This window comes from Brienomyrus brachyistius, chromosome 5 (assembly GCF_023856365.1).
Source record: "Brienomyrus brachyistius isolate T26 chromosome 5, BBRACH_0.4, whole genome shotgun sequence".
Classification (NCBI taxonomy): domain Eukaryota; kingdom Metazoa; phylum Chordata; class Actinopteri; order Osteoglossiformes; family Mormyridae; genus Brienomyrus; species Brienomyrus brachyistius.
Window position 1 is genome coordinate 15,381,552 of NC_064537.1, and position 26,701 is coordinate 15,408,252.

Below are 26,701 nucleotides of genomic sequence, written 5' to 3' on the forward strand. Positions count from 1 at the left end.
CCCCCAGTACTTTCTCTTATTTTATATGTTCCCATATTTCCAAGGCCTATTTCACCCCTCTCGTTTCGTCCCCCCATAGGCCATGCGAATCAACCAAATCCCCAGCTCTAAATCATGTAAAACAACCCGAAATCCCCACTGATTTCCTCCTTTTAGCCCAACCATTACTGACCTTATTTGAAAGACATAACAAAGTCCTTTCTGCGAGCGGGTGCTAATTTCATATAAATCCCACTTGCAATTACTGTTTCTTTTTCCACACTCCATCGAGTCAGGGCAGAGAGTTAAGACCAAAAATGTCAAGGGCTTGATGACGTTGCATCTTTGAGACCTGTTTTTTGGCTAATTATTGGTTCATTATCTTTAAAATTACCTTGGTTTTAATTTCACCTTTTTTCTTTAAGCAAGGAAACACCATGAAAAATACAATTGTGTCACTTCTTTAGAGTGTTAGTTTGTAAGAGCTGTACTTGTCTTTGGAAATACGATGGGGCTGACAATTGTGTACTCAGTGTCCCTGTAGGACCAGCCGAGGCTGTCCTTCGCTGACAGCAGCGGGGGGAGTTAGGGTAAAACAACATTCAATACTTTCCAAATTCTCTAACATTTTCAGAGATCTGGGCCTATGTCATAAAATGGGAGCTTTGTGAATGTGGGGATAATCGTGCATGAGCATCCCTCAGGTCTATAACACCACGGAGTTATCTTTTTCATTCATTTTCCTAACCCCTTCCCCTTTGTAGTGTAGTGCTGATGCAAGTTTGGAGTTTCTTCTGGGAAGGCAAGGGGGCATTAAACACCACAAATGGAAGGTCGGTTCACGCAGAAGCTCACTTTATAGGGAGCCCACAGACATTAACCTTCCTAAACGACCAGGTCTTTTAAGATGGGATGCAAAGAAGGCAAAAGAAACTCACGTGAACATGAGAGAACATGCAAACCTCTCACACACGGGCAAAGTGGGGTCCTGAACGACCCCCTTTCTAGGTGGAGAATATTAAAATAAGGGTCATTCTCACAACTTGAGAATTTCTTATTGTGTGTGTGTGTGTGTGTGTGTCTATGTGTGTGTGTGCTTGTGTGTGTATGTGTGTGTGTGTTACAATGAAATACAGCATTTGTTTTTGTGTAGACATTACCTTAACTTTTAGACATATTAAACTTGAAATCTGTTGCTCTGATTTGATTTTTAACCACTGTCACCAGATAGGTGGCCAAACACAAAACTAGATAAAATGTTTTTAAATCTTTCAACTTTTAGCTATGACCCATAATTAACCATACGTATAATAATGGTATAATAACAAATCTGATTTACTACCCCCAAGAAAAAATTGAAAGTTTAAACAATGAAGTTCCACAATTTGAGTCTGTCATATACTCCCGTTTGTGTTTATTGCACGTAAATTTAGAAGTTCAATATATAAATATTTATGATTGTAAGTTTTCATGTTAGGTGTGATTAACTGTGATTAATCAAAAAAACAGTCTGATTAAGTAGTTAATGTTCTTTAATCGATTCACAGCCCAATTTAATATGCTTTGTTTAGAACTCTAAGGTCAATAACATCTTATAAGTACAACACTGCAACAAACAGAATAGCAATATAGAGAGGGAGACAGTGGATAAGAATATGGTATTAATAAATAAACATGTAGGCATATAAATGAGGGTGAGGCGGCAACATTTGGGGAACAAACAGTTTAGGCTGTGTGCAAATAAGCTTAGGGTCAATAGCAATGCAAAGTACAGTGGGTAATATAGTGTGAAAGATCCCATAGATGCCAGTGTGCTTCTCATTGAACTTTGTTTAGGAGGACAATGGCCTGGGGGAAGAAGTTCTTCAGATGGTGAGTCATCCCATTACTCAGGTCTCTCACTCTCAGTTTTCGCCGAGATGGGAGACACTGGAGGAGGGAGTGACCCTGGTGGGAAGGGTTAGTCATTATGTTTTTAGCCCTGCTCCTCATCCTTGATAAGTACAAGACTTCATTATCCTTCACATTTCACCTCAGGTTCTTCTGGTTTCATAGCTTTTCACCCTACCCTTGCTCAGGTTTCCTTCCTGAGTATGCAGATATCATACAGGCACACTAATTTATGACTCACTAGGTCTTGAATCTTTGAAACCTGAGGCAAAGTGGACCATCCAAACATCCACACAGTGCTGTTTTTGAATATTTAATGGCATAGTTTTTACATCTTGGAGAGATGCACCTGGTGTCTGGAGAGCAGGGAAAGCCTGAGTAGATCAGCACACATAACTAGTAAAAGCCCTTGAATATCCTTAGAAATTAGCATTATTAGCTTTGTATTGGAGTAATTTCCACTCACCCCGCAGACCACTCAAATCCTCCTTGGAGACTAACAATCACATTTCACGCAGCTTCACTTAAAATGTCTTCAGAAGTGTGCATTCATACCTCACTACTTCAAACACAGTCATGTGTCCCCGTAGAGCAGAGCAGCAAATACATTTTTAATAAGCTTACCTTACAAATTAAACGTAGCCCCTTTACTGCTCGCATACCTGCATGACTGAAGACCAATAGGGACGGACTTCCATCTTTCTGGCATCTTACATTAAGGATCTTCTCTTCTCAAATCTTGATTTTGCCCTTTTCAGTCATTTAAAACAAGTAAATGCAATCTTACATGTACCACAAATTGTTTCACCCTGGTAACTCCCATAATGACAGCAGGCCTGGAGCATGTCCCAGGAAGCACTAGGTATGAGGCAGGGGACACCCTGGCCCGGACACCAGTCCATCACAAAGTGCACACTCACTAACACAAATCACATACTACTACAAATTTAGAAACACCAGTTCAACCAAGTGCATGTTTTTGGACCTGCAGAAGGAAATTAGGGTACATGGAGGAAACCCATACAAACACAGAAAGAACTGGGCTGGGAATTGAACTCACAACTGATTTATCACAAAGGCAAGCAGGGAGGGAGTGACAATCCATAGCTTAAAAAACTGAATGGGACTTTATTACAGAACATACATACACTTAACCAGTAACAGAAGGACCGTGAGGGACAGAAAAAGAGGCTGTAAGGATTAACCAGACGGAATAAGGTCTGACCTAAAACACAGTGAAAGACTTGGGGAAACAGTAACAAAGAACATTAACAGCGACCCATGCATGGGAACTAACAAACAACTCTAACAAACCCATATCAGCAATGACTGCCAAAGGAATGGGACAAGCACAGTATCATATCATGTAGTAACATGGCTAGACGAAGAACAGGTGTGGGCCAATTACTAATTACGTACAAGGCACTCAGGACTTGGAAAGGGAGAAGGTTATCAAACACTACAGAATCAAACACTAGGAAAGACAAGGAACAAGGGTTACAGTATATGACATTACTACAAAACTAAATGCAAGTTGGGATAACTAGATACAAAGATAAAAAAAAAACCATGACCTACACTGCAAACACAAGAACATATTAACAAGGCGAAAAGAAAACTAAGAAGTCCAACAGAACCCACAATGATATGGTATCACAGATCCTTAGCCACACCCTTAGCCCATTCAGCTACATGGCAGCCTGGGGAATAGGGGACTAAGGATTAAGAAGGGGACTATACCACTGAGAAGGAACAGGATGGCTAGTGACACCTGCAGGCCAAACAGGGGAATTACAAAACACATACACACACATGCAAACATATACACATACAGACTTCCACTGACCAGCAATTCCTTTCATATCTGAAACAAAAATAATTTCATAATTTTATGACATTAAACAGTCTACCCTTCTGTGAATGGATTTTTGAAGATTTTATTTATTTTCAGTGTTATAGTTCAAAACACTACCAGTCCTGCAAAAAAAAACACACGGTCACTGATACCTGAAGAGTCTAAGGCTTCAGATTTACAGAAAATTCTTTTCTCATTCCATAAAATTGGTGTGAAAATTTTGAAACATATCTATGGATGCAGCAGATGTGTGAGTGCTTCTGGCTCAGTTGCAGTAGCGCATTATGCAACCGATTGTGATTTTCTCCAGCGGTTGTCAACCATATACCACAAATTCAGTATCGGTATGATCCATCAGCTGACCTGTTTCTGTTCTGTTCTGTGTCCAAAAGATTTTTAGTTGGTCCTGGCCCAAAACTAGTTTATTGCTTTTCTACTTTTGACTCAAAGTTCCAATCTTCTGTGGATTTACTGGACTCTGTCTAGCAGCTATGGCCTAATATAATTCATGGAACGGGTGACAGGTACATAATGCAGAGTACAACCATGTTAAAACATCAAAGAAACATAAACCCACAGAAGACATGGAACAGAGGCATGACAAACTGACATCTGACCTTCTCTTCTTCACTTACGTTATGTATCTTCTCAGTCAGGTTCTCACATCTTTCGCTCCTTTCTAGAAACTTAACTTTAACGGTTTAAAAAAAAGTGAGGGACACAAGAATGAAAAGAATGCCCTGAAGAGTAAAATCAAATGTATGTAATAGCCTTTAACCTCTGTTGTTTAGGTTACTCAAATATTTAATTTCATTAACTTTAATTAACTTGGTCTGAATATTTACGGCCATGGTCTGAAAAGATGTTTCAGCTGAAAAAGTATAAAATGTTATCCATCCATCCATCCATCCATCCATCCCTCTATCCATCGTCTGCCACTTATCCAGGGTGGGGTCGCGGGGGCAGCAGTCTAAGTAGGGATGTCATGACGGACGCACTTCTCTCCCTCTCCCTCCCCTTATCTTCCCTGCTTTGCTCCTCTCGTCTCGTCTAATCTACTGTCTTATACTTTGAGAGACTCTCTCAGCCCTGCTCTCCAAACTAAGTAAAATCATGGATTTGATCAACTGGTCTCTCAACGCAATTGACACCATCTTCTCGACGAGAAGTCTAGGTTGGGGGGAACCTGACTGTCCTGCAGGAACGTACGCAGCTGGCTACACGATGGACGGATGGGGGAAGTGGAGGGTCGTGTGCCTGGCAGCTCTTTCCGTGGAGGACATTGAAGACATCTACCTATTCAGAACCATGATTACAGGTATTATGCTGATTGGATTAGGCATTGCCCTGGTTTATCAAAGATTGAAGAAATCGGTGACAGCCGCTCAAAACCCCACTAGGCTGGCCGGAATGATTGATGGAGTGGGCAGAAATGTTAGCACTCAGACTGTGACAATTGATCGCAAACTGGATAACATCATGGAGAAGCTCACGGCTTTGCAAAAATTATTGGATGGCGGAGACCAGCGTGGACATTAGGGGAGTTGGAGATTACAGCTTCTCGCCCGGAAACCCAAACAACCCTATCCTGTCAGGTTTTGGCTCCCCCCAATCAGCACTGGCCTCGGCCAAGGCCGCTGCTGAACTAACAACTCCCCCAGAAGAACAAGGCAGTGAGACTATCTTGCATTCCTCTCCCCCAATCCCAAGGACTCACCGCACCCTCCCCCATCCCACGCCTTCGCCGCTTCATACCCCCAGTGTGAACAGGCGGGTCTGTGACCAGCGCCCCCCATGGCTGCAGGACCGGATGGCTGTTGTCTATGCTGGACTACCTCCACCTCCCCATTTCCCTCACTTGTTGCAAGTCGTGTCATTTTATGTTGTAAGGTGTAGTGACCATGTGCTTATGTTGCTGAGGTGTTTTTTTCGGTTCCTACAATGTCCTCCCCACTGGAGTATAGTCTGGGGGCTTTTTATTCTCTTCCTCTCTCCTCATGTTATTCTGTTTCTTATCTTCTCTCTGTTTGCCCCTGTCTCCTGACCTGTCTACCCCCTACTGTGATGTTTGTGTATATGTATGGTCGGGTTGATGGCCAGTTTTTTCGCTGGTACTTGTGACTAGTGACATGGTGTATTGCAACAGCAATAAAGGGTTCTCATCATCCCTCTCTCCAGTCGCCTCCCCCAACTCCACCGGGAGAATATCAAGGTATTCCCAGGCCAGCTGATAAATATAATCTCTCTAGCATGTCCTGGGTCTGCCATGGGGTCTCCTCTCAGTTGGACCAAGAGACATCCAAGATAGAGGGCTGAACCACCTCAACTGGCTCTTTTCCATGTGGAGGAGCAGTAGCTCCGCTTTGAGCCCTGACCCACAAGTTGGTTTCCCGCTGACTTACTCCTGCACTTGTGATGAAGACCCAGATATACTTTAACTCCTGTACTTGAGGCAGTAACTAACATCCCCCCCCACCAAGAGATGGCAATCCACCCTTTTCCAATCAAGAACCGTGACCTCAGACTTGGATGCGCTGACCCTCATCCCAGCCACTTCACACTCAGCCACAGATTGCCCCAGTGCAGGCTGCAGATCACAATCTGACAAAGCCAACAGGACCACATCATCTACAAAAACTAACAATGCAATTAGACACTCTCTGCCCCTTGGCTATGACTACAAATTCTGTCCATAAAAGTTATGAACAGAATCAGTAACAAAGGGCTGCCCTGGTACAGTCCAGCACCCATCAAAAATGAGTGCTGGCAACACAAAACAAACTCTCACTCCACTTATCCAGGGACCTAACGCCCTGTAACAACAGGGATACTACTCCATGCTTTTTCCAAATCCAAAAAACACATGTAGATTGGTTGGGCAAACTTCCGTGAACCCTCTGATATCCTTGTGAAGGTGAAGAGCTGATCCAGTGTTTTGCAACCAGGACAGAATATGCATTCCTGTATCCAAGGTTTGGCCAACGGATGGAGCCTCCTCTCCAGTACCATAGCATAGACCATCTCAGGGAGGCTGGGATGTATGATCCCCCTAAAACTGGAAGAAACCCTCCGTTCCCCTTTCTTAAAAATTAGGATCACCACCCCAGTCTCCCAATCCATCGGCACTGTCCCTACTCCCTGCAATATTGAAGAGACGTGTGACTCAAAACAGCCCAACAACATCAAGATCTCCCAGGAATTCCAGGCGAATCCACCCCTGGAGACTTATTACCGAAGAGTTGACTGCTTCAGTGACCTCAGCCCTAGAAATAGGTAAGTCCTCCTCTGACTCTTCCAGCTCAATTTCCTCCAAGGAAGGTGTATTAGTGAGATTCAGGAGGTCCTTGAAATACTACTTCAACTACCTGACTATATACCCATTTGAGTTCTCCATCCCTGCTGTAAACAGCATGAGTAAAGCCTTGCTTCCCCTCTTGAGGCAAATGACAGTTGGCCAAAATCTTTTCAACTAAAAGTCCTTCTCCTGTCTGACACCTCCCTTTACCAATGGTGTTCACCACCAGGTTTGGGGATTGCCACCTTGACAGGAACTAGTAACCTTATGGCCACAACTCTGCGCAGCCATTTCTGCAATGGAGTCCTGGACCATTGCTCATTTAAACTCAGTGTCCCATGACTCCCTCTGGGACGTAATCATTATGATTACAAAAGTGATCATCGAACTGCGGCCTAGGGTGCTCTGGTGTCAGGTGCGCTTATGAACACCCTTACATTTGCCCATCGTATTCATTAGGGACAAACTGTGGTTTGCACAGAAGTCCAATAGCGGAGCACCACTCAGGTTCAGACCAGTTTTTGACCCCAAAAGACTGCTGGGCCAGAGTTGGTGACGTGTGACGTCGGGAGGCACGGTTAGAGTCATCAGAGCAGAAAAACGAAAGTGCACGAAGCAATGCAGAGTTGGAGAAGGTTAGGGGTTATCAGAATAACAGAGCAAGTCGTGAACAAGAATTAAAAAAATTTAAACGAATTGAGAAATTTGAAGAGAGAGCTAAATAAAAACTGTGCTGGGTGCCCTAAAGACAAATATCATGGACTCCATGTATGGAAACAGACCTGCTGGGTGACTGGAGCATTGATCTCCGCCACCACTTTGGAGGAATCCGGTAACTTGTTATTATTGTGTTTACCTCTAATGTGACTATGAACTTTAGTTACGTTTGGCGTATGTCAGGTGCCTTCTAAAGATCCGTCAAACAGAATAGCATATCGTTAAATACTCAGTTGTGTTTTGTGAGTTGGAAGTGTGTTGTGACTAGTGCTGCTTCATTTTCAAACATTTTTGTACAGCCAACCCATTTTTTGTAACAACTTAGCTAACTAATAAATTACCATTACAATTTGACTTCAGTGTACCAGCCAGTGATACATACTGTAACGTACAGCTATCTGCTTTGTTACAGCAATGAAACTAACAACTCACACACTGTCTTGCTTCAAATATCAGTTATATAAGTGAAATTTACCTATCGTGTCTTTCATGTGCTTGTTTTAACACAGGTGAAGAGAATGCAGATGGACAGGAGCATCACTGTTCATATTTATTTATTCCACGTGAAAAATGTACATATTTTTCACCCATAAGACTCATTTCGTGGTGATGGGTCACGTATGTTTACACTCTTAAGTCACTGCAGAAAGAAAAACTTCATCACAATCAAATCTCAGTATCTACACCGGTGCTGTGACATAACAAAGAGATTGGAAGGAGGTTTAAAAGTTACTGGTCAGACTTTACATGAAATATTATTATTATTCAAATGAAAATTTAAAAGGCTTAAAAAATTTATTGCATAATAAAGTTGTTTCTTAATTATCACTCCTTTAGCTCAGCCATGGGTCATGAGTTATATAAACCAGCCTCTATCTAGCTGCTTCCAACTATAAATAAGCAATTTACCTTTGAAGTGGTCTCAGCTGCTGGCTATCTGCATGGCTGCCAAACATCAGAAGCTCTGGCTCCAACCCAGCTGCAGGCAACTGCTGTGGGTTGTCAGACAGATTGCTGTAGACTGACTCTGGTCCATCATGCCAGATATTACTGCCGGGACCGGCAGTGTTCACCCAGTGGGATTACAAAACACTGCGGTTCCCTTGGACTCTAACAGCAGTTGGGTAGCAGTGGCAGTTTCCGCTGCTTCAGTGACGAAAGGGAACAGTGCAATAGAAAATGTGCTTAATCTAAACAAACTCCTACCGTCACAGCAGAAAGTCAGGCTTACTTTGGCTGCGACAAGCAAGAACATGTGCCTTAGGCCTATCCTGTTTATAGAAGTAGAACTTCATTCCGGAGACACCATCAAAGTAGAAGCATGGTTAGAAAGAGAGATTGTTTGATAATGATGATGATGATGGTGATGATGATGGTGATGATGGTGATGATGATGGTGATGATGATGATGATGGTGATGATGATGATGAAGGTGATGGTAATGATGATGATGTGATGATGGTGATGATGATGGTGATGATGGTGATGATGGTGATGATGATGGTGATGATGATGGTGATGATGATGATGGTGATGATTATGATGATGGTGGTGATGATGATGATGATGATGGTGATGGTGATGATGATGATGATGATTGTGTTGATGATAAGTGGGACTGTTCGACATTTTTGGATTTATTGGGATACAAATAGCAATTCCTCAAACTTACTCTCACCCCTTATCAAATATAACCAAGAGCTCAGAAAAAAAACCATGTCTAGTGAAAGGACCTGAAGTTAGTCCCCTGTAAATGTACATAATCTTCAAATGATCTAGATATACTTTTGTAACAGAAGCAGCACAAGAACGCGTATCTTGTGATTTACTTATGCTGTAAGCTGCTCCTATGTGACATTAATGTCATGGCCCTGTTTTAGAAGCCATTTATGGAAATGGTGGAGGGGGGGGGTGCAAAAGGGGCATAATGAGCAAGACTGTTCCACCTGCCCCCTCTGTGGTCATGTGTGTGACACTGCAGTAGAAATACTTTCTATTGCATGCGTTTGTCTTACTCTCTGCCATAGTGCTGCAATAGAAGATCAGAATATAGCTGTATACTTAAACGCAACCTAGCGAGAACCACTGGAGTGATCTGCCTGGATGGGAGAAGGAGTGAAGCAGAGACGAGCAAAACTGCAGGCTGACTGAGACCTGGCACCATCAGTGCTGGCAGCAGTTCCCGATAATGTGGAATTTCTCTCTTAAACATTGGTGGTTTCCATAAAGTTTTCCTATAATGAACATCTGCTGGGAATTACTTTGTTGTGGCATGTTGTATTTGTAATATTAATATTTCACTGTGGTGTTTATAAGATACGGAAATGAGACAATGTAACCCCAGACGAGTCTAGGCTGCTGCCATTACCGCTCTGAAGCAGTGTTTCTCAAATGAGTTCTCGGAGACCCCCAAATGGTCCACGTTCTCCCTCTCCCAGTTCCCAGGGAATTGGAGAGAGCAAAAATGTGCACCATCTGGGGATCCTCAGGGACGGGTTTGAGAAACACCATTTTAAAGCCAACAAAACGTTAAATTCTGTAGGACGTTTTTCAGGATCTGTTCAACTCTAATGCAATCTGGCATATACTCATTTTACAAAAGTTTCATTTTTGTTCAAAACTATCAATGAAACAAATGAAACCACTCAAATCATTAGCTGGACTCTATAACCATTAAGGGTGTAAGGATGCATTATGATTAATCAATTATTAAGGTGGCAATTCAAGTTGTTAGAATCGATTTATATAATCGATTTCTGGGGGCAAGATCCTCGTTAAGGACACTCCTACTTCTGGGTGTCGCGCTCTCATGCTGCAGGTAAACGCACGAAGTGGCCGCGTCAGTGGGGAATTTCCCAAATGTAGGATGGCAGGGAAGGCTCATTAATATTAATAAAGGAAGCGCTCCCTGACTGCATTATGACGCTTTTGGGAAACGCCGATCTTTTGTAGCACAATAAAGTTCAAATGCAGAAGTGGGTAATAGTTCAACTCAAACATAAAAATGTGTAACTGATTAAGATAATGGCAATATTTTCTTCTATCAATATTGTTTAAAATGTAGGAGCTGTCCAAGGAAAGCCGACCGGGGGCATCGGGTGCCCAAGGTTCATTGATGCACGTGGGCAGCGGAGACTAACACGTCTGGCTTAATCAAATAAACAAACGTGCATATAATATATATATATATATATATATATATATATATATATATATATATATATATATATATATATATATATATATATATATATGCATGCACAAATCAAATACAACGTTTAATATACGTTATCTTCTTTTTATTTGTATGTGGCCACACATTCTTATTAACGCTTTATTTTATGTCCTCAACTGCAAGGCAACATTTAAAAAAACCTTGATCTTCTTTATTAATATAATTTCTTTCCATACTAATATAATCAAAATGTTACCTTTTTACTATTTATAAATCGTACATCTTTATTCGGGGAGATCCACAACTTAACCTAAACTATTATAACAACACAGGCTATTATTTTGCACTTACATTGTACTATTACGTCTGTTCCTAATTCTGTGAAAGTACAGTTTCACACACAGCTCAGCAGTGTACTTACTATGCAGCAGCGTTCATTGAACCTCGTTTTCACCCTGTATAACAGGTGTTCCGAAATTATCTCAGGAGTACACATAAATCACAGGATAATGCAGAGCAGCCAGCCTCGCCATTAGCACACCGGTCGAAATAAGATTGCGTGCTGCTGAGGGGCGCGCTGCCTCTGCTCTACTCACTTCCTCCATCGCTGTACAGCGACATCTGCTGGTCACTGGGAACACACAATGTTTAAGTGCCTTAAAATGAAATCACATTCAAGACATCGTCCTGTTCAATTCCCTAATGATAAAAGAGTAATTGAAATGCAAGGCAGTCAGACTTGATTTAATTGAGTCATGGATTTCAAATAGCATGCGTTAACGACCATTCTGCATCAATACTTTGTATGTCACTTAAGTAGAATGTGTTTGTCCATGACCAGCAATTGTTTCACTAAATTGCTTTACCTGGTTGTTCTAATAATTTTATTTACTTACTGTAATGGTTAGGAGCAAATTAATTTCTGGTTTCCATTGTTTTCCTGTGGGTCAATAACCCTATAATATCCTGCTTAAAATTTTATACAGATATTTCTATATTTTAAGTTACTCGTAAAAAGGTTCATGAGAACAGCAGACTCTAATTCATTGTCGAACATGTAGCTCAGTACAGACTGTACTTCCTCAGTTGGTGAAGAAGTACAGAATTAAACAGAATCTCAAAAGTACTTAAACCGAAAGACAAACACATAAATGAAGAGGAAGTCGGAGAGTATCGTATCCAATGCATCGAATATCATAGCATATGACCTCACATCAGTCCATTAATTCTACACCAGGCAAGTTGCATTCGTAGATCGCCCATGCATTTTATACGCCTTTTTCAAGTGCTGTTCATTTTATGATTAATTCCTTTGAACTATAACTTTTCTATGTACACAGATACGTTCGTAATAGGGAAGGCGTGGTTTTCACCTGGTGATAAGCATGTCAAGCGTGGTTTTTCTAGTCTGCAAATACATGAATGCTCAGGGGAAAAAAACTAAAAAGCTGTTTAAACATAACAGCATCGACATTATTTAATTAAAGGATCATTTCACTATCCCACGCAGATCATAGCAAATTCGTTGAGACCTGTAATAGTTGCCCTTGCTATTATACAAATTATTCTGACTTGAAACAACAGGAGAGGGACAATCCAAAACTGAATAATTGGGGGGGGGGTGGGGGGGTAGGGGACAGAGGCTATAATAATACATTCACATACTTTGGTATCTGATTCCATATTAAGTCCTTCAGTTCCAAACTCACAATAACTAAAAACATAACATAGGTTGCAATATACTATAGATGGTCTCTTAGCCATTGTTAGTAACCGGAAGAACATAAAGGACACTGTCAGATGTGTTTTGGTCTCACCTTCTTAAACAAGATACAATTACATAAATGTGCGAAACCTATACTGATCAGGTAAGACTGCAGAAAAACACTGACAATCAGAGAAAGCAGTTCAAATTGTCATAGTGAATATGAAACGGTGTATACCACATTTTTTTGCTGCACAGCATAGCAATGCACCAAATATATCACAACTAATCTGGGTGAAGCCCCGGACTACTCCTGTAATCCCACATATATTTGCGAGACCTGGTGTGACCCCGCTTAATAGTCAATTAAATAGCTTTAGGAAATTGTATCACATTACTGGAGTAATTAAAGTGAAAATCTACGAAGCGTGCAGGAGGTTCCACATTATAGTTAGACTGTTCTTTACGGAGCGTCGGAGGGGCATGAATACCCTGACAGATTTAGGGGGCCCAGCACTTGACAGGGGCCTTTGCAGGGACGGATTATGGACCGGGCCAGCGGGGCCGCTGCCCAGGGGCCCTTGGGGTGCAGGGGGCCTGTGGGGCCCCTAGCCCAAAACAATTTGCAACGCTTATCGACAATGTATTTACGTTTGTCTATTTTAGAGGGCCTACATTCTTTGATCCTCTGCCTACAAGGGCCCCTGACCCTATAGGGAGGGCGTTTGGCTGTATTGAACTTGTAAGTGAACTTGCTGTATTGTACCATTGTCATACAGGAGTCACATGGGGTGTGTATGGCGTCAGTCAATGGACACTCGGATACCCTGAACAATTTATGTAAGAATTCTTCAGTAAAATCAAATAGTTTATCATCGTGTAGGTCCTTTATTGAAATATTGTCAACATGCATCAACATTTGTTAAATTACCTATTTTATTGCTCTTGCAAAACCAAAACATTAAACTAACATTAAAATAAAAGCTATTTAATGAAATAAGTATTTTATATTAACTGGTGTATTGACAGTTGTCAATGACGTTCAGATAGCGTTTGCCGTTAAGCACTATTACAGTGCGAATGTTAATTACTACTATTGACGCAGGCAAAGCAAAATACAAATAGATGTGAAACGGGTTGTTCCGTTAATTTATTTTTATAAAAATTATGACAATGTAGCAAACGTTCGGCTGTTTAGTCGTTTTGAAAACGTTTTGAGCGACGGTAGCCTATGTGGATAACGTGTAAATCCCACGCCGAGGTAAACTTGACCGCAAAAGATTGCGAAGAGCTGTGACGTTTGTTTGTGAAACCTATATATGTATTATTATGGACAAGGCTGTAATTTTTTTTATATAATGAAAGATGCATTTACCTTTATGCTATATGATTTCAGGCAAAACTGACATTCTCGGTGACCAAACTATATAAAACTCGCTGGGGAATACATCGCTCCACACAGGAAGAAATCCACAATTCACTGTGAAATTATCAGTAAATGACAATTGAAAGTTAAGTTGTGCTGCATTCTTCGAAGCAGAGCTACAGAGCATGCTACCCAGTAAGCCCGTTAAAAATGCATGTATTTTTAAGGCTATATACAGTTATAATGGATGTGAACGAATTTATCTTTTGATGAATTTCAGAGAAAACGCACACATTTTCCCGGTCGTCTCCCTTAAAATCCTCTCTCTCTTTTGTTCACTCTGTGTCTTCTCCCCCCGATGCAGTCATATATCAACACACTCGCACACCGATCACTTCGTTTGACAGCTATATTTTTTTGTTTGCCTGCACACGTGACGATATAAGGAGCGGAAGCGTCAAGATTCAGTAAGTACTTTATGGGGGGGAAATGTGCAGATATTTATCCTGAAACTGATATTTCTGTACGTGAAGCAAGTGATGAAGAGTTCTGTGGGTGACGTCAGGTGCTGCGGAACGCGCGGCGCGATCAGGATAATCAGGTGTATACTGCTTTAACACGGCTTGCTGTTGCGTGTCCAGCGCATCGCGACCGTGCAAACAAGCCGCGCAAATATAGAGGCGCTAAATAAATACAACAGAACAATGAATTACAGCAAGTCTGGGAACTTTAGCATCAGCCCTCCTCCCAACATCGGCGCCGGTTCCATGGACGAACTGGTCATCACCTCCACTTTCGGGACTTTGCTGTCGCTGGTGTATATTGTCGGAGTGTCGGGGAACGTATACACACTTATGGTGATGTGTCATTCTATCCGCTTCGCGACTCCCATGTACATTTCTATCATTAACCTGGCACTGGCAGACCTGCTTTATCTTTCCACAATCCCCTTTGTGGTATGCACCTACTTCCTCAAGGACTGGTACTTCGGAGATGTGGGCTGCCGCATTCTGCTGAGTCTTGACCTCCTAACCATGCATGCGAGCATCTTCACACTAACTGTCATGTGCACCGAGCGCTACCTGGCCGTGACCAAACCCCTGGATACCGTCAAGCGCTCCAAGAGCTACCGGAAAGCTATAGCAAGTGGCGTGTGGATTTTGTCTTTAATTCTTACGTTCCCCATGATGATCATGGTCAACCAGACCACCAAACATGCGCCAGGTGGAGTGAAGCGGATGTGTGCGCCCACGTGGGGCCCAGAAGCGTACAAGATCTACCTGACTATCCTTTTCAGCACCAGTATCATGGCACCTGGAATAATCATCGGGTATCTTTACACCAGATTAGCCCGCACTTACGTAGAGTCACAGAGGAACTCTGTCAGTAAGGGGAATAAACGTTCTCCAAAGCAGAAAGTCCTTATTATGATCTTTACAATAGTGCTGGTCTTCTGGGCATGTTTCTTACCATTTTGGATTTGGCAGCTTTTACCTTTATACCACAAACCCCTAAGACTGGCTTCTCACACTCACACCTGCATTAATTACTTGGTGGCCTGTCTGACTTATAGCAACAGCTGCATCAACCCCTTCCTCTATACACTGCTCACTAAGAACTACCGGGAGTATCTAAAGAATCGTCACCGGACGTTTTACCGATACACGTCTTCATTCAGGAACCGTCCCCCGAGTTTGTACTCGTGGGGAAAATGTGCATCTTCCAGCAATCAATTTGAATTCAACTCCGAGACGCTGGTCATGGCCCCACTTAAGGAATACCTGTGATCTGTCCACTGAAAAATCCTGTTAGGTAAGTTCTCCGTCTTAATTATCAGTATGACATTGTTTTCTTTTTGATGTAAAAAATACGATTCAGTACTGATTTCTAGAATACCAGAGGTACGAAGAACTAATTCTGTAAACTAATATTGTGAACTTTTGTCGAATATAAATGTGCTGAAACTTCAGCGTAAACTTTAATACACCTAAGATTCACAATATTGCTTTTTTTGCGATTTAACACCACGAAATAGTTTTAAGTCACTGAGTCACTGCCTATAGTGCGGGAGAAAACAGGAACTGTGAATAAGTGTGTGTGTGTGTGCGTGTGTGTGTGTGTGTGTGCGTGCATATGTGTGCGCGCCCGAAAATGCATGTATATAATTGACATCAGTGTTGTGCTTAATTCACAGAATACATTTTTATATCGCAATTCTTGTCTCGTTCATTGGTTTACGCTGTCAATGGTGTTGCCAGCTTCCTCAGTAAACGTGCTGAATAAGAAAGGTGAATTGAATTAAACTGAGAAATTATGTTATACTAATTAATTCGGAATATAAAATAGTATAATATTGTGCCATGTAGGGTGTTTCCTTCGTACATATGCAGGTCTGTATGCAACAAAACTGTACTACAATAAAACTGGTTCTGTAATTGCAACAGTTGCACTGGAAGTTGGGCATTCAAATTTCGTTGTATCTACAATGACAATGACAATGAAGATATATTCTATTCTATTCTATTCTATTCTATTCTATTCTATATTCTAAACATCAGATGTGCTTCGATCCGAAGTGCACATGGTGTGTTTGTCTGTGGTCTCCAGCTGTGCCATTAATTAAATATCCTCAGTTATACTTTATTGTAATTAATGAAATGCAAATATTTACCTAGTATGTATCATCCTTCTGTACTGTAAGTACTTAATATTTTCAGTTTAGTTAAAAAATAATATGTTTCCTTGTTGCTCAAGTGAACAGTGATTAAAGATAAGATAAAATCTTTTGATTCCAGGGGGTACATTTAGTAACCTTAATGTTTATATTTTAATGAAAGTAGGTTAGACCTTTCTATGGGATTTCGAACATATTTTTAATCCTAAACTCAGTTTTTATTAAAACCTGTTCTTATCTTTTACATGATGTATTGAAAACTAGTGTCATGTTGAGTCTCGTTCTTTTATTTATGTTTGATTAAGGCTTGAATTTGGACAAACTTTCTGGAGAGGTGCATGTACAAACCCAGGAGAACCGATTTTTTTTCTCATTATTTTAAAATAATGTATTTCATTGTAGCTCTTAATAACATACAGTTTAAAGAAAATTGTAATATGAGAGATCTTTAATAGGCAGGAAATATGAGACAAAACATACCATATATATATATATATATATATATATATATATATCCATCCATCCATTTTCCAAACCGCTTATCCTACTGGGTCGCGGGCGGTCCGGAGCCTATCCCGGAAGCAATGGGCACGAGGCAGGGGGAACAACCCAGGATGGGGGGCCAGCCCATCACAGGGCACACTCACACACCATTCACGCACACATTCACACCTACGGGCAATTTAGCAACTCCAGTTAGCCTCAGCATGTTTTCGGACTGTGTGTGTGTGTGTGTGTATATATATATATATATATATATATATATATATATATATATATATATATATATATATATATATATATAGGCACAAAACATACCATCCTCATGTCCTACCTCTGCCTCACTCCCTCCCTAGGAGAGATGGCCCTCTTGGCCTCATTTCTTTCCTTATCGAGATGGGGGCAGCCATGTCAAGTTCATACTATATCCTATCCTTGTGTAGGGAACAAACCAGAGTCACACTCGCCTGCACAGTAATTGCGTGTGATAAATGATTTAATTATTACTGGATAGTGCCTACACCATGTGTCATGACCCATCCGGTCCCACCCCCCCAGTATGACTAGCACGGGTCGCTGCTGGTCCTCCAGAACCCCTCTGTTTTCTTCACAGCTGTGTCCTGTTCGTAATCCCAGACCCTAATACGGTAAACGTCAACACCTGAATCGTATCAGTCCCTCGTGTTGCCTGTGCCCTTCCTGTATTAGTCTTCCCATTCTGGCCCTCGCAGTCCTGTTTGTTTCCTTTCTTTTGTGTTGTTCAGGAAAGCCCCACTTGTTTTATTTACACCAGCCCTTTGGTCCTGGTTTTCGATAAAACACCCTATATTTAATTGTTCAGCTGAATTGCATTACATTCAATGAGGCTAATTAACTATTGATTTGAACAGGATCACAAATGAACCAGATAATTTATTTGTTCGGTCATTTATTTATAGGGACATACAAAATGGATAATTTATAATTTATATATTTAAAGTAATACTCAAGGCAACAACAAGGGCCGTTCAACTTTCAAGAAATGACTTAAGAAAATACCCATCGCTTTCAAGGGAAACATCGAAAACCGCTTTGAGATGGACCTACATGACAGTCGTCACCAAGAACTCAATGAAAGCCATGGGGTAGATGGAACCCCTGTAGAAATATCAGAAGCAGCTGAAAAATCAATCAAGGCACTGACCCAGTTATGCCAACAAATCTGGAAATGGACTCAATAGCCTACAAAAGTGATTGTTTTAAAGACCATCATTCAGTTTCCCTCATATCACATGTCAGCAAGATTATTATAAGATCATTCAGCACATATCATAGCTCAACCAAGAAGAGAATTGACTGATATAGATGCTGGATTCAAGAAAGGCTGAGGAATAACAGGCATTATTGCCAACAGATGATGAATAATTGAAAAAACCATGAAATACCAGAAAGAGGTCAATGTGTGTCTTACTGATTGCAACAGAGCCCTCAGTTGTTTTGATCATGTAAAACTATGGGATGTCCTTAGGGAAATGGGTGTACCAGAGCATCTTGTCCTCTATGACGAATCTCTGCACTGGTCAAGAAGCCACAATGTACAAGTATGCGTACCACAGCCATACCTACTCAAATTCCATGCAGAGCATATAATCGTGAAATCTAGATATAGATTGAAGTAGACAAATCAAGCCTGAACTTTTACTTAATCAGATTGGAGTTGACTTATTTTTGGCATATTGTGAAAATATCCTGTGCATTGTTAAACGCCATAATGCTTGGAAGAGGCGTGATAATATTCAAGCAGTTTTTCTGTTTATTTTGATAGTTAGAAAGAGATTTGAAGGCTTCCTATGCCTGTATTTACTAGGAAATCCAGGTCATGCGAGGAAATACAAAAAAACTAAACTGGAAATATATTCGCAAACAACCCTCACCAGAATAAGCAGGTGGAAGATGACTGGCCAGATATTAATACATTTCAAAGTCTTATAAAGCCTACATAACAATTCAGGGGCTGCATCCTTCTAAGGCTACATTCAAAGACTGAATGGGTCACAGTAGTGCAACAATGTCGTCCCATTTGAAAGGCTCCTTCAAATGTGGTCACAAAGAATCCACCCAATGGATTATTTGTAGCACAGCATATCCCAGGATTCATTGTGCAGAGGTAAAGCGGATGTGTCCCGGCTAGGCGATTGGTATGACGCTTTGTGACTGAAGGGTAAAGGCGGGAACTGCTGGTGACGCAAATAGGAAATTATCCGTAGGACAGATGGTCCCATTTGACGACATTTTCTGTTTGACCTCCGAAAAACACAACCTACAAAAAGTACCGTAGGTCTACCTTCGTAGGCCGCGTCCTACGAGGTGCAGCTGATGATTTCGAACACAGCCTTAGTGACAATTTGTCAAGACTCAAGGGTACCTTATAGTGTATTATAAGAAAAAAGAGTATTATAAGTACTATTTTTATATATTTGTATTTTTAATTATACATCAATATGTAAAGGCAAATTGCAGATTAAGATAAAGATATTATGTTCATTTTGACAGGCTTCATACAGTATGTCATTTTAAGTAACAGCTACAGAATACACACGAAAAATAGAATTTAATGTTCAATGCATATCATGCGTAAATAACATTTAGTTTAAGCGAAGGTATTGAAAATAATGTTTTTAGATAAGTGATAATGTATTTTATTTTTGTATCTTGAACTCTAAATTATGTTTTCTTTAACTTTGTTTGAAAGGACGGAGGGAAAACCTTTCCTCTGAGCCAAAGTTCAGAATTGCTGGTTTAAATTGAGCATGAAGTGTATGGTCAATAATAGCAAAGTTAGCATTTTGGTGGTCAGCAATGATCTCCCCAGGCGTCATGCAGAGTTCGGTGCCAGACAAGAGGGCACATGCGACCGATGTGAAGTACGCCTTCATGATGATGATGTACCTTCAGACCTAAAAAGATCTGAAAAAATCAAAGTTTAAATTATTATCAGACAGAAATTGTCTGAGCCTAGTCAGATTATTAGTCATGAATCAGCATCAAAACTGTACCCTTAGGGTGTGTGATTATGCCGGTGCCATGTAATGAACTGGCATCACATCCATAGCTAGCCTGATGTCCCAGGACGATCAGGCTCTCCAGTCAGGCTATCAAAATGTAACACACCCTGATGATCAGAAATTATCCCCTAGTTAAAGTAAAATAAAATTCCCTCCTTTTTCATCTTTTCTGCTCTCTTGATTTAGTATTTCGTAGGAAAAACTTTGACCACCGAGTTGCTGATCATAATGATGATTTATCTGCCAGGAAGTGTATGCTTGAAGTCTTGATTTATAGTATGGTTTATTTATTGTGCAGTCACCTCACTCCGCCATCTTGGTGCAATGTCATTCAAGGTACTCCGCACATGACGAAGCCAGTAAGTCAAGTATGGCTTTATTATCACAACAGTTTTTTTCAGTACACTGCATATGGTGACATGAAATAACGTTATATGAACGTTATATAAAAGCAAATTCAAAGTGTTGAATCTGATGGTTAGGGAAGTGCCCTTGCTGGTTCAAATCCCTGACTGGTAAAGTACCACTGAGGTATTCCCAGCAAGGTACAGCTCCTCAGGCACTGCATTAGCTGCCCCCTGCTATGTCACATGTATGTTAAATTGCAAGGACGCATTTTGTTGTTGTGCTGTGGAGTGTCAACAATGACAACTAATCACTTTCACACAGTGGAAATGAATTGGTTGTGAGACTCCCGCTATCTGTTATGAGGATACTGTTAATTATCTGGCTTTATAAAAGTCATGTGTAACACTGAGGCAAAAGAAAGCAACTAAAAGTCTGGAGGTTTAAATTCTTACTAGGTACAAAAATTGTGAACAGGTTTCTCAAGTACCAAAGCGCATGATAGGTATAAGTTTAGACATGTTCTTCGACTACTACGTGAAAGTTAATTGCTGGGTTCTTTGCCTTTGGAGTATTAGGACGTTCTATAGTCCACCTGGATATAAAAAAAATGGATTTGGGGGCATGCAGGTTAATTTGTACACAAACTGTGTACAGGCTTTACAAGTGCCAAGCTGCAAATGTGTAGGTCCGGTCATGTTCTTCAAGCACAAGTTGAAATGTGGTCACATGGTTCTGTGGCTTTAGAACATTAGGATGCCCTGTGTTCCACCTGCAGATAAAAATAATGGTCATGTTGGCTTATTTCATTATTTACAGGTTTCACAACTAGGCTCTGTATGCACTGGTGATTTTGCGTACATGTGCCACACATTGGAATGGAGATTCAGAGGGTTTTATGTCTTCAGTACATGAATGCACAACAGTAGCTGGTTTATTTCGCATTTTCACAATTTATTAAAGGTAGTGATTGAATAACCGAGGTGTGTTTGCAATGTCGGAAATTCTGAATGCTGGGTTTGCTTTTTTTTTTGTCGTGTTTTTAATACAGGGGAATTCCTGTGAATGTCTGGCGGATAATGAATCCACCGCTAAGCACAGCATACCGGTGCTCTGGCATTTTTGATTGATTTATTGTATCCCTGAAAGAGTGGCTGCAGGGACTGTGAGGAGCTGTTTCTTTTTGCTTTCCTCTCCTGACGTGCGTGATGCTGACACACTGCACTGCTGGCGCCGGTTAATGTTGCGCCTGTCATGCATAGTGGCTGGTTTGCCAAACTTGCAGTCATAAGGGTGGCTAAATGGGAGTTCTGATGAGATATTTCAGAAGCCCGCTGTACGGCAGATAGGCTTAGGGCTCATAATGGGTTCAGTATGTTTACTTTTCCCTTATTTGTTATCGTTGCTCCTGGCTTATAGGGATTTTGGGGAAATTGCACCAAACATTATAACTTCGCTGTTGTGTAATTGAAAGAGTTCCTCCTAAAACGAAGTTATATTACAGTCGGGTCCAGTCACTCTCTGACCTGACAGTCAGGGGAATGCAGTTAGGACATTAAGGAAATATTGTATAAAATAAGCCTTTTCCTCTTTACTCGAGACACGTATGAGTTCTGAGGCAATATAACACGCTTTGGAAAATACAATAATATTTGGATTCAGTTGTGCTTTTTATAGAGGAAGGAACCAAAGAACAAGGAAGCTAATCCGAAAAGTACTAGGCCTATGTTCTGTCTGTACACCACGTGTTACATTTAACATACAGTATGAATGAGCGCTTACTGTAATTCACATATATATTATACAACACTTACCAGGAAATACATTTTTTTAAATAGTTATTACAGGCATCTGACTCTTACCTGACAGCAGAGTATGGCAGCCATGTAAGTTAAAGTTCTGCTCTCCTTGAATGAAACCCCAGAAAATGTGCTTTCCATCCATCCATAACCACTTAACCGGTTAGGGGTCACGGGAAGCATGGAGCCTATCCCAGTCAGCACCGGGCACAAAGCGGGGGGACACCCTGAAAGGGATGCCAGTCCATCACAGGGCATGTGCTTCTACATTTACGTTTATTTAGTGGAGGCTTTTTGTCCAAAGTGATGTACAAGTGAGGCAAATCGCAAATTACAAGCGTATGGTTGTCAAGGGGTCGATTAGGCGTAAGTACAGCTAGGCTGAACATCCGATGAGTGTAAGAAATATTTTCGAGTTTTCGAATAACTGAGATATTCACAATGCGCAAAGAAAGGCATTTATCGTCTCTGTTCCCTACTGACGACGAACAACAAAATACTTATTATAAAGCCCATTGATATCTGCATGCTGCAGCCTATGTGGGAGAGCTCACTGTTTTGCTGGAGTTAATGGAAAAGAGGATGTTTTCTTAATTTGGTTCGGTTCAGCGTGTTCCAAAAAAAAAGGACATTCAGCTTAATTAAAACAATGAGTCACTTCGTTAATTCATTACCCAGTGGTCAGGAAGCATGTTTTGTTTGGTAATAAGTTGGAACGCTGTTATGCTCTTTAAAACTGGATTTAAATCAAATTTTAAAAAAGAATAATGCCGGCCTTATAACTGTGTCATTGTCCTTTTCAGAAATGTAAGGGAATGACGTTTGATATAATAAATAAGGCAGATGTTAGAATGAAACCCAGGGGCATGTGACTGTGTCTGGAGTTTTCCTGGGGGGGGAGGGGTCTCCATTCTCCTTCTGCACTCCAAAAACATGCCGTTAGGCAATTGGTTATTTTTAAATTGCCTATAGTGAATGTGAATGTGTAATGAACTTCCAATGACATCCTGTCTAGGGTGCCCCCTGTCTTGTGGCCTATGTTTCCTAGAATAACCTCCAGGCACCTTACAACTTAAATGGATGGGTGTTTTTAGATGGAAAACAAATTACAGTAATATTTGAAACCCAATGACCTCGCTTGCATGACTGAAATTAGACAGAAGTTGCACAGGTTCTACAAAACAGAAGCCGCATCCAAAATCGATTGCTATGGCTGTCGTTCAAATACTTAATCGTGAAATAAAAAAAAAAAACAGCTGTTAGTGTAAAATGTAAATGAAACATATACAAAGTACCATTTTCTGAACAATTACATTGTTACAATTACATTCTTGGGCAGCATGAAGATACCTGTAATATATATTAATACGGTAACTCATGCAGTGACTGACTTCTTTCCTTCCCAGATTCACTCTTTTTCCAATTTCCCGCTTTGCAATCGATCCATATCTTCCGTGCGTCGTTTGTTTCTGCCTCAAAAGCGAATGTCACCGTACCAACACGCATGACTGCGGCGCCATTTAGGGAGAAGTGTCACACCGATGCCAGGAAGGAAGCTTTCAGGTTGGGCCACGATGCCGCATCAAGGACCATGGAGATCCTGCGTGTTTGGGTAGCTTGATTTCAACAACGAACTACCAGGCGCATGCGTGCCAATCGATGGGCACACAGGTGAAAAATGAAATGGGGCAGTTTAAAATGGCTTAATAAAATGAAATGTCAACAGCGTTAAGCCACCCATTAGATGATAAATACAATTCTGTGGCCATATCTCTGTTACCAGATGGACGTGAGTGACTGGCAGCAAATGGTCAGTAATGGGTGGCCAAAGGTCCTCACACGCTGAGAGCACTCTTCAGGCCTCAGGTGGAACGCTAAGAAGTAATTATGGGAGATGCTGCAATAGGCTGTATCCCTGGGAGTTAAAATGTGTTGCATTTCAGAGTTTATCCAGCAAAACAAAAAATACACATTCAATCCATTAAGACATACAGCCTTGGAAAAAAATTGAGACCACTGTATATTTTTAAACAAATCCGCATTTTTAAATCCTGGTTTAATCCTGGTTCTGCTGGCAGAAGGCTGCTCTGAGCAGCAGGTTGCTTTCAGGCTCAAATTTTCTAAGACAGCAGTACACAGGAATGAGGTGAAGCTGGAGACACTGGGAATGATCAGAAACCAGCGAGGTAGAGGGCAGAAGTGACTTTCTAATGACTGATGACCATTAACTTCTCTGACATGTCTCATGAATCGGAGGATGACCTTCAAAAGGAATGGGAAACATTAAGTGCAGGTGTGAAGTGCACTTCTAGGACAGTTTGTGTCAGGCTCCTGGAAGCAGGACTGAAGTGCCATAAGGCAAGGAAGAAGCCCTTCATTAATGAGAAGCAGGGAAGAACCAGGCTGGAGTTTACAAAAAAATGTACATTTTACACGGAAGCAAACCCATAAATTGATAAATGAGTAAAACTAAAAATTTTGCTGTGGTCTCTTAATTTTCCACGGCGGTATTTCAATGAATCTTTCCACTGCAGGAATTCAGTTGTAAATTCATAGTAATGGAAAAACAGCTGAAAAGGATGTATTTGATGTATTTAATACGGAGAGGGAGACAAAGTCATAAATCAATTAATTAGTCTGTACTGATTGTCACAATTTCGACTCACACATACAAATTTGTCTCGTGCTTGATTTGAAAACGTGCATTAAATATCTCATACACGGAGTCTGTATCACAGAATTTTCTGCGGAGCTGTAAGGTGAAACTGCGTGACTGATAACGAGCACTGGATAATTAGAAAAATGCACAATAAACGACAGACAAATAACTATGTACAGTATCGCTCTGATTATTTATACACATTTTCTGGCAAAACTGAATGAAAACGCTATTTCACAAAGCTGAATGAAAAGACTACTAAGCCATTACTCACATACCTAACAGCATAAAGTAGTAAAAACGTATAATGACTAGATTTTTTAATACACACGGAGAGAAAGCCTTTACTTTTAGAGAAAATCTTTTCATCTCCAGACTCCGGATCTTGCCGGAAAGGGGCCAGAAAAGAAGGTACAAATCTATGCTTTAGTGTCAAAACCACTTCTCGGGTTTTTCAAATGTTCAGCACCCACGAATCTGCAACTAATGAAAACGTGTTAATGGAAAAAACACCCATATCGGAGGCATTCGCGGCTTCTGCTTCCTGACGTGTCCGTGGGGATGCTGGATCAGACAGAACACATTTGCTGTAACGCTGCTGATCGCTCCACCTGATCTATTTTTCTGGGTTTTCTTAATTAATACTTACTGGCACCAAAAACGGTACTAGGTGTATCTGCTATCTGTAATTCACTTGTGGCACGACACTGGGGAAATCGTGGTTCCAAATTGAAGGAGCATCAGCCGTAACAGTGTAACTTATTAATACCAGCAGGGATTGTATCACAGTTGGTCTTTTATTATTAAGGGTCCAAAGCACGAAGTGTTATAGAATCTTATTTTTTTTCTTAGGATTATTATTATTTTTCTGCCCTAAAACTGAATGGGCAGCCTAAACCGTAAGTGCTAATTATCATTATTATGTGTTAGTTATTATTATCCATCCATCCATTTTCCAAACAGCTTAGCCTTCGCGGGGGGGTCCGGAGCCCATCCCAGAAGCAATGGGCACGAGGCAGGGAATAACCCAGGATGGGGGGCCAGCCCACCGCAGGGCACACTCACACATCAATCAGCCTCACCATGTGACCCAAGCAGAGAGTCGAAGCTGGGTCCCAATGGTGCGTGGCAACAGTGCTAACCACTGCACCATGCCGCCCCGTGTTTAAATATGATGAGTATATTTCATTGGGTCAAAATATATGCTAAATAAATCAATCCAAATTATTATCCCTTATTATTATTATTATTATTATTATTATTATTATTAATAATATTATTATTGTTGTTGTTGTTGTTGTTGTTGTTGTTGTTGTAGTCATTCAAATTATTTTATTAATAATAATATAGAATATTGATAATATAGTATTTGTTTTCTGAACAATAACATTTTCATTTTGGTTTGTGAGTTTCACCTGGACATGTAAAGCTTATTTGGGATGTAGCGAGTAAATTACTGTTTCTGCTGAGAAGGTCCCCCCCCCCCCAAAAAAAATTAATAAATAAAACACATCTCTGTTAAAATGATTTTTTTCAGTTTTATAGTGGGTGGGTTTAGTTCCCGCCTCGGATCTATCTCGGTCTCCGTCTCGGTCTCCGTCTCTGCGTCCGTGTCGATGTGGACGTCCTCGCGCAGTGAGCTTGACGAGACAACAGCCATGAGGCTTTTTTAAAGCTTGAATATATTTCGCTCCAGG

At 40.9% G+C, this 26,701-nt stretch overlaps 2 protein-coding genes across 2 annotated transcripts in view; both read left to right on the forward strand.

Annotated features, from left to right (window-relative positions):
• The first annotated feature begins 3,339 nt into the window (after positions 1–3,339).
• Positions 3,340–26,701, forward strand: part of LOC125741867 (uncharacterized) — a 75,040-nt gene continuing 51,678 nt past the window's right edge. Inside the window, exon 1 of the mRNA XM_049013332.1 lies at positions 3,340–3,343. The gene's annotated coding sequence lies outside the window, so the exon portion shown is untranslated. The remainder of the gene's footprint in view (positions 3,344–26,701) is intronic.
• On the forward strand, positions 14,378–15,800 carry LOC125741864 (urotensin-2 receptor). The gene has a single exon (XM_049013313.1). The coding sequence runs from the start codon at positions 14,687–14,689 to the stop codon at positions 15,767–15,769; it is 1,083 nt and encodes a 360-aa protein (XP_048869270.1). The 5' UTR covers positions 14,378–14,686; the 3' UTR covers positions 15,770–15,800.

Bases quoted from the DNA above. Each gene is read 5' to 3' on its own strand.
- LOC125741864 (XM_049013313.1), top strand. From the start codon at position 14,687: ATGAATTACAGCAAGTCTGGGAACTTTAGCATCAGCCCTCCTCCCAAC.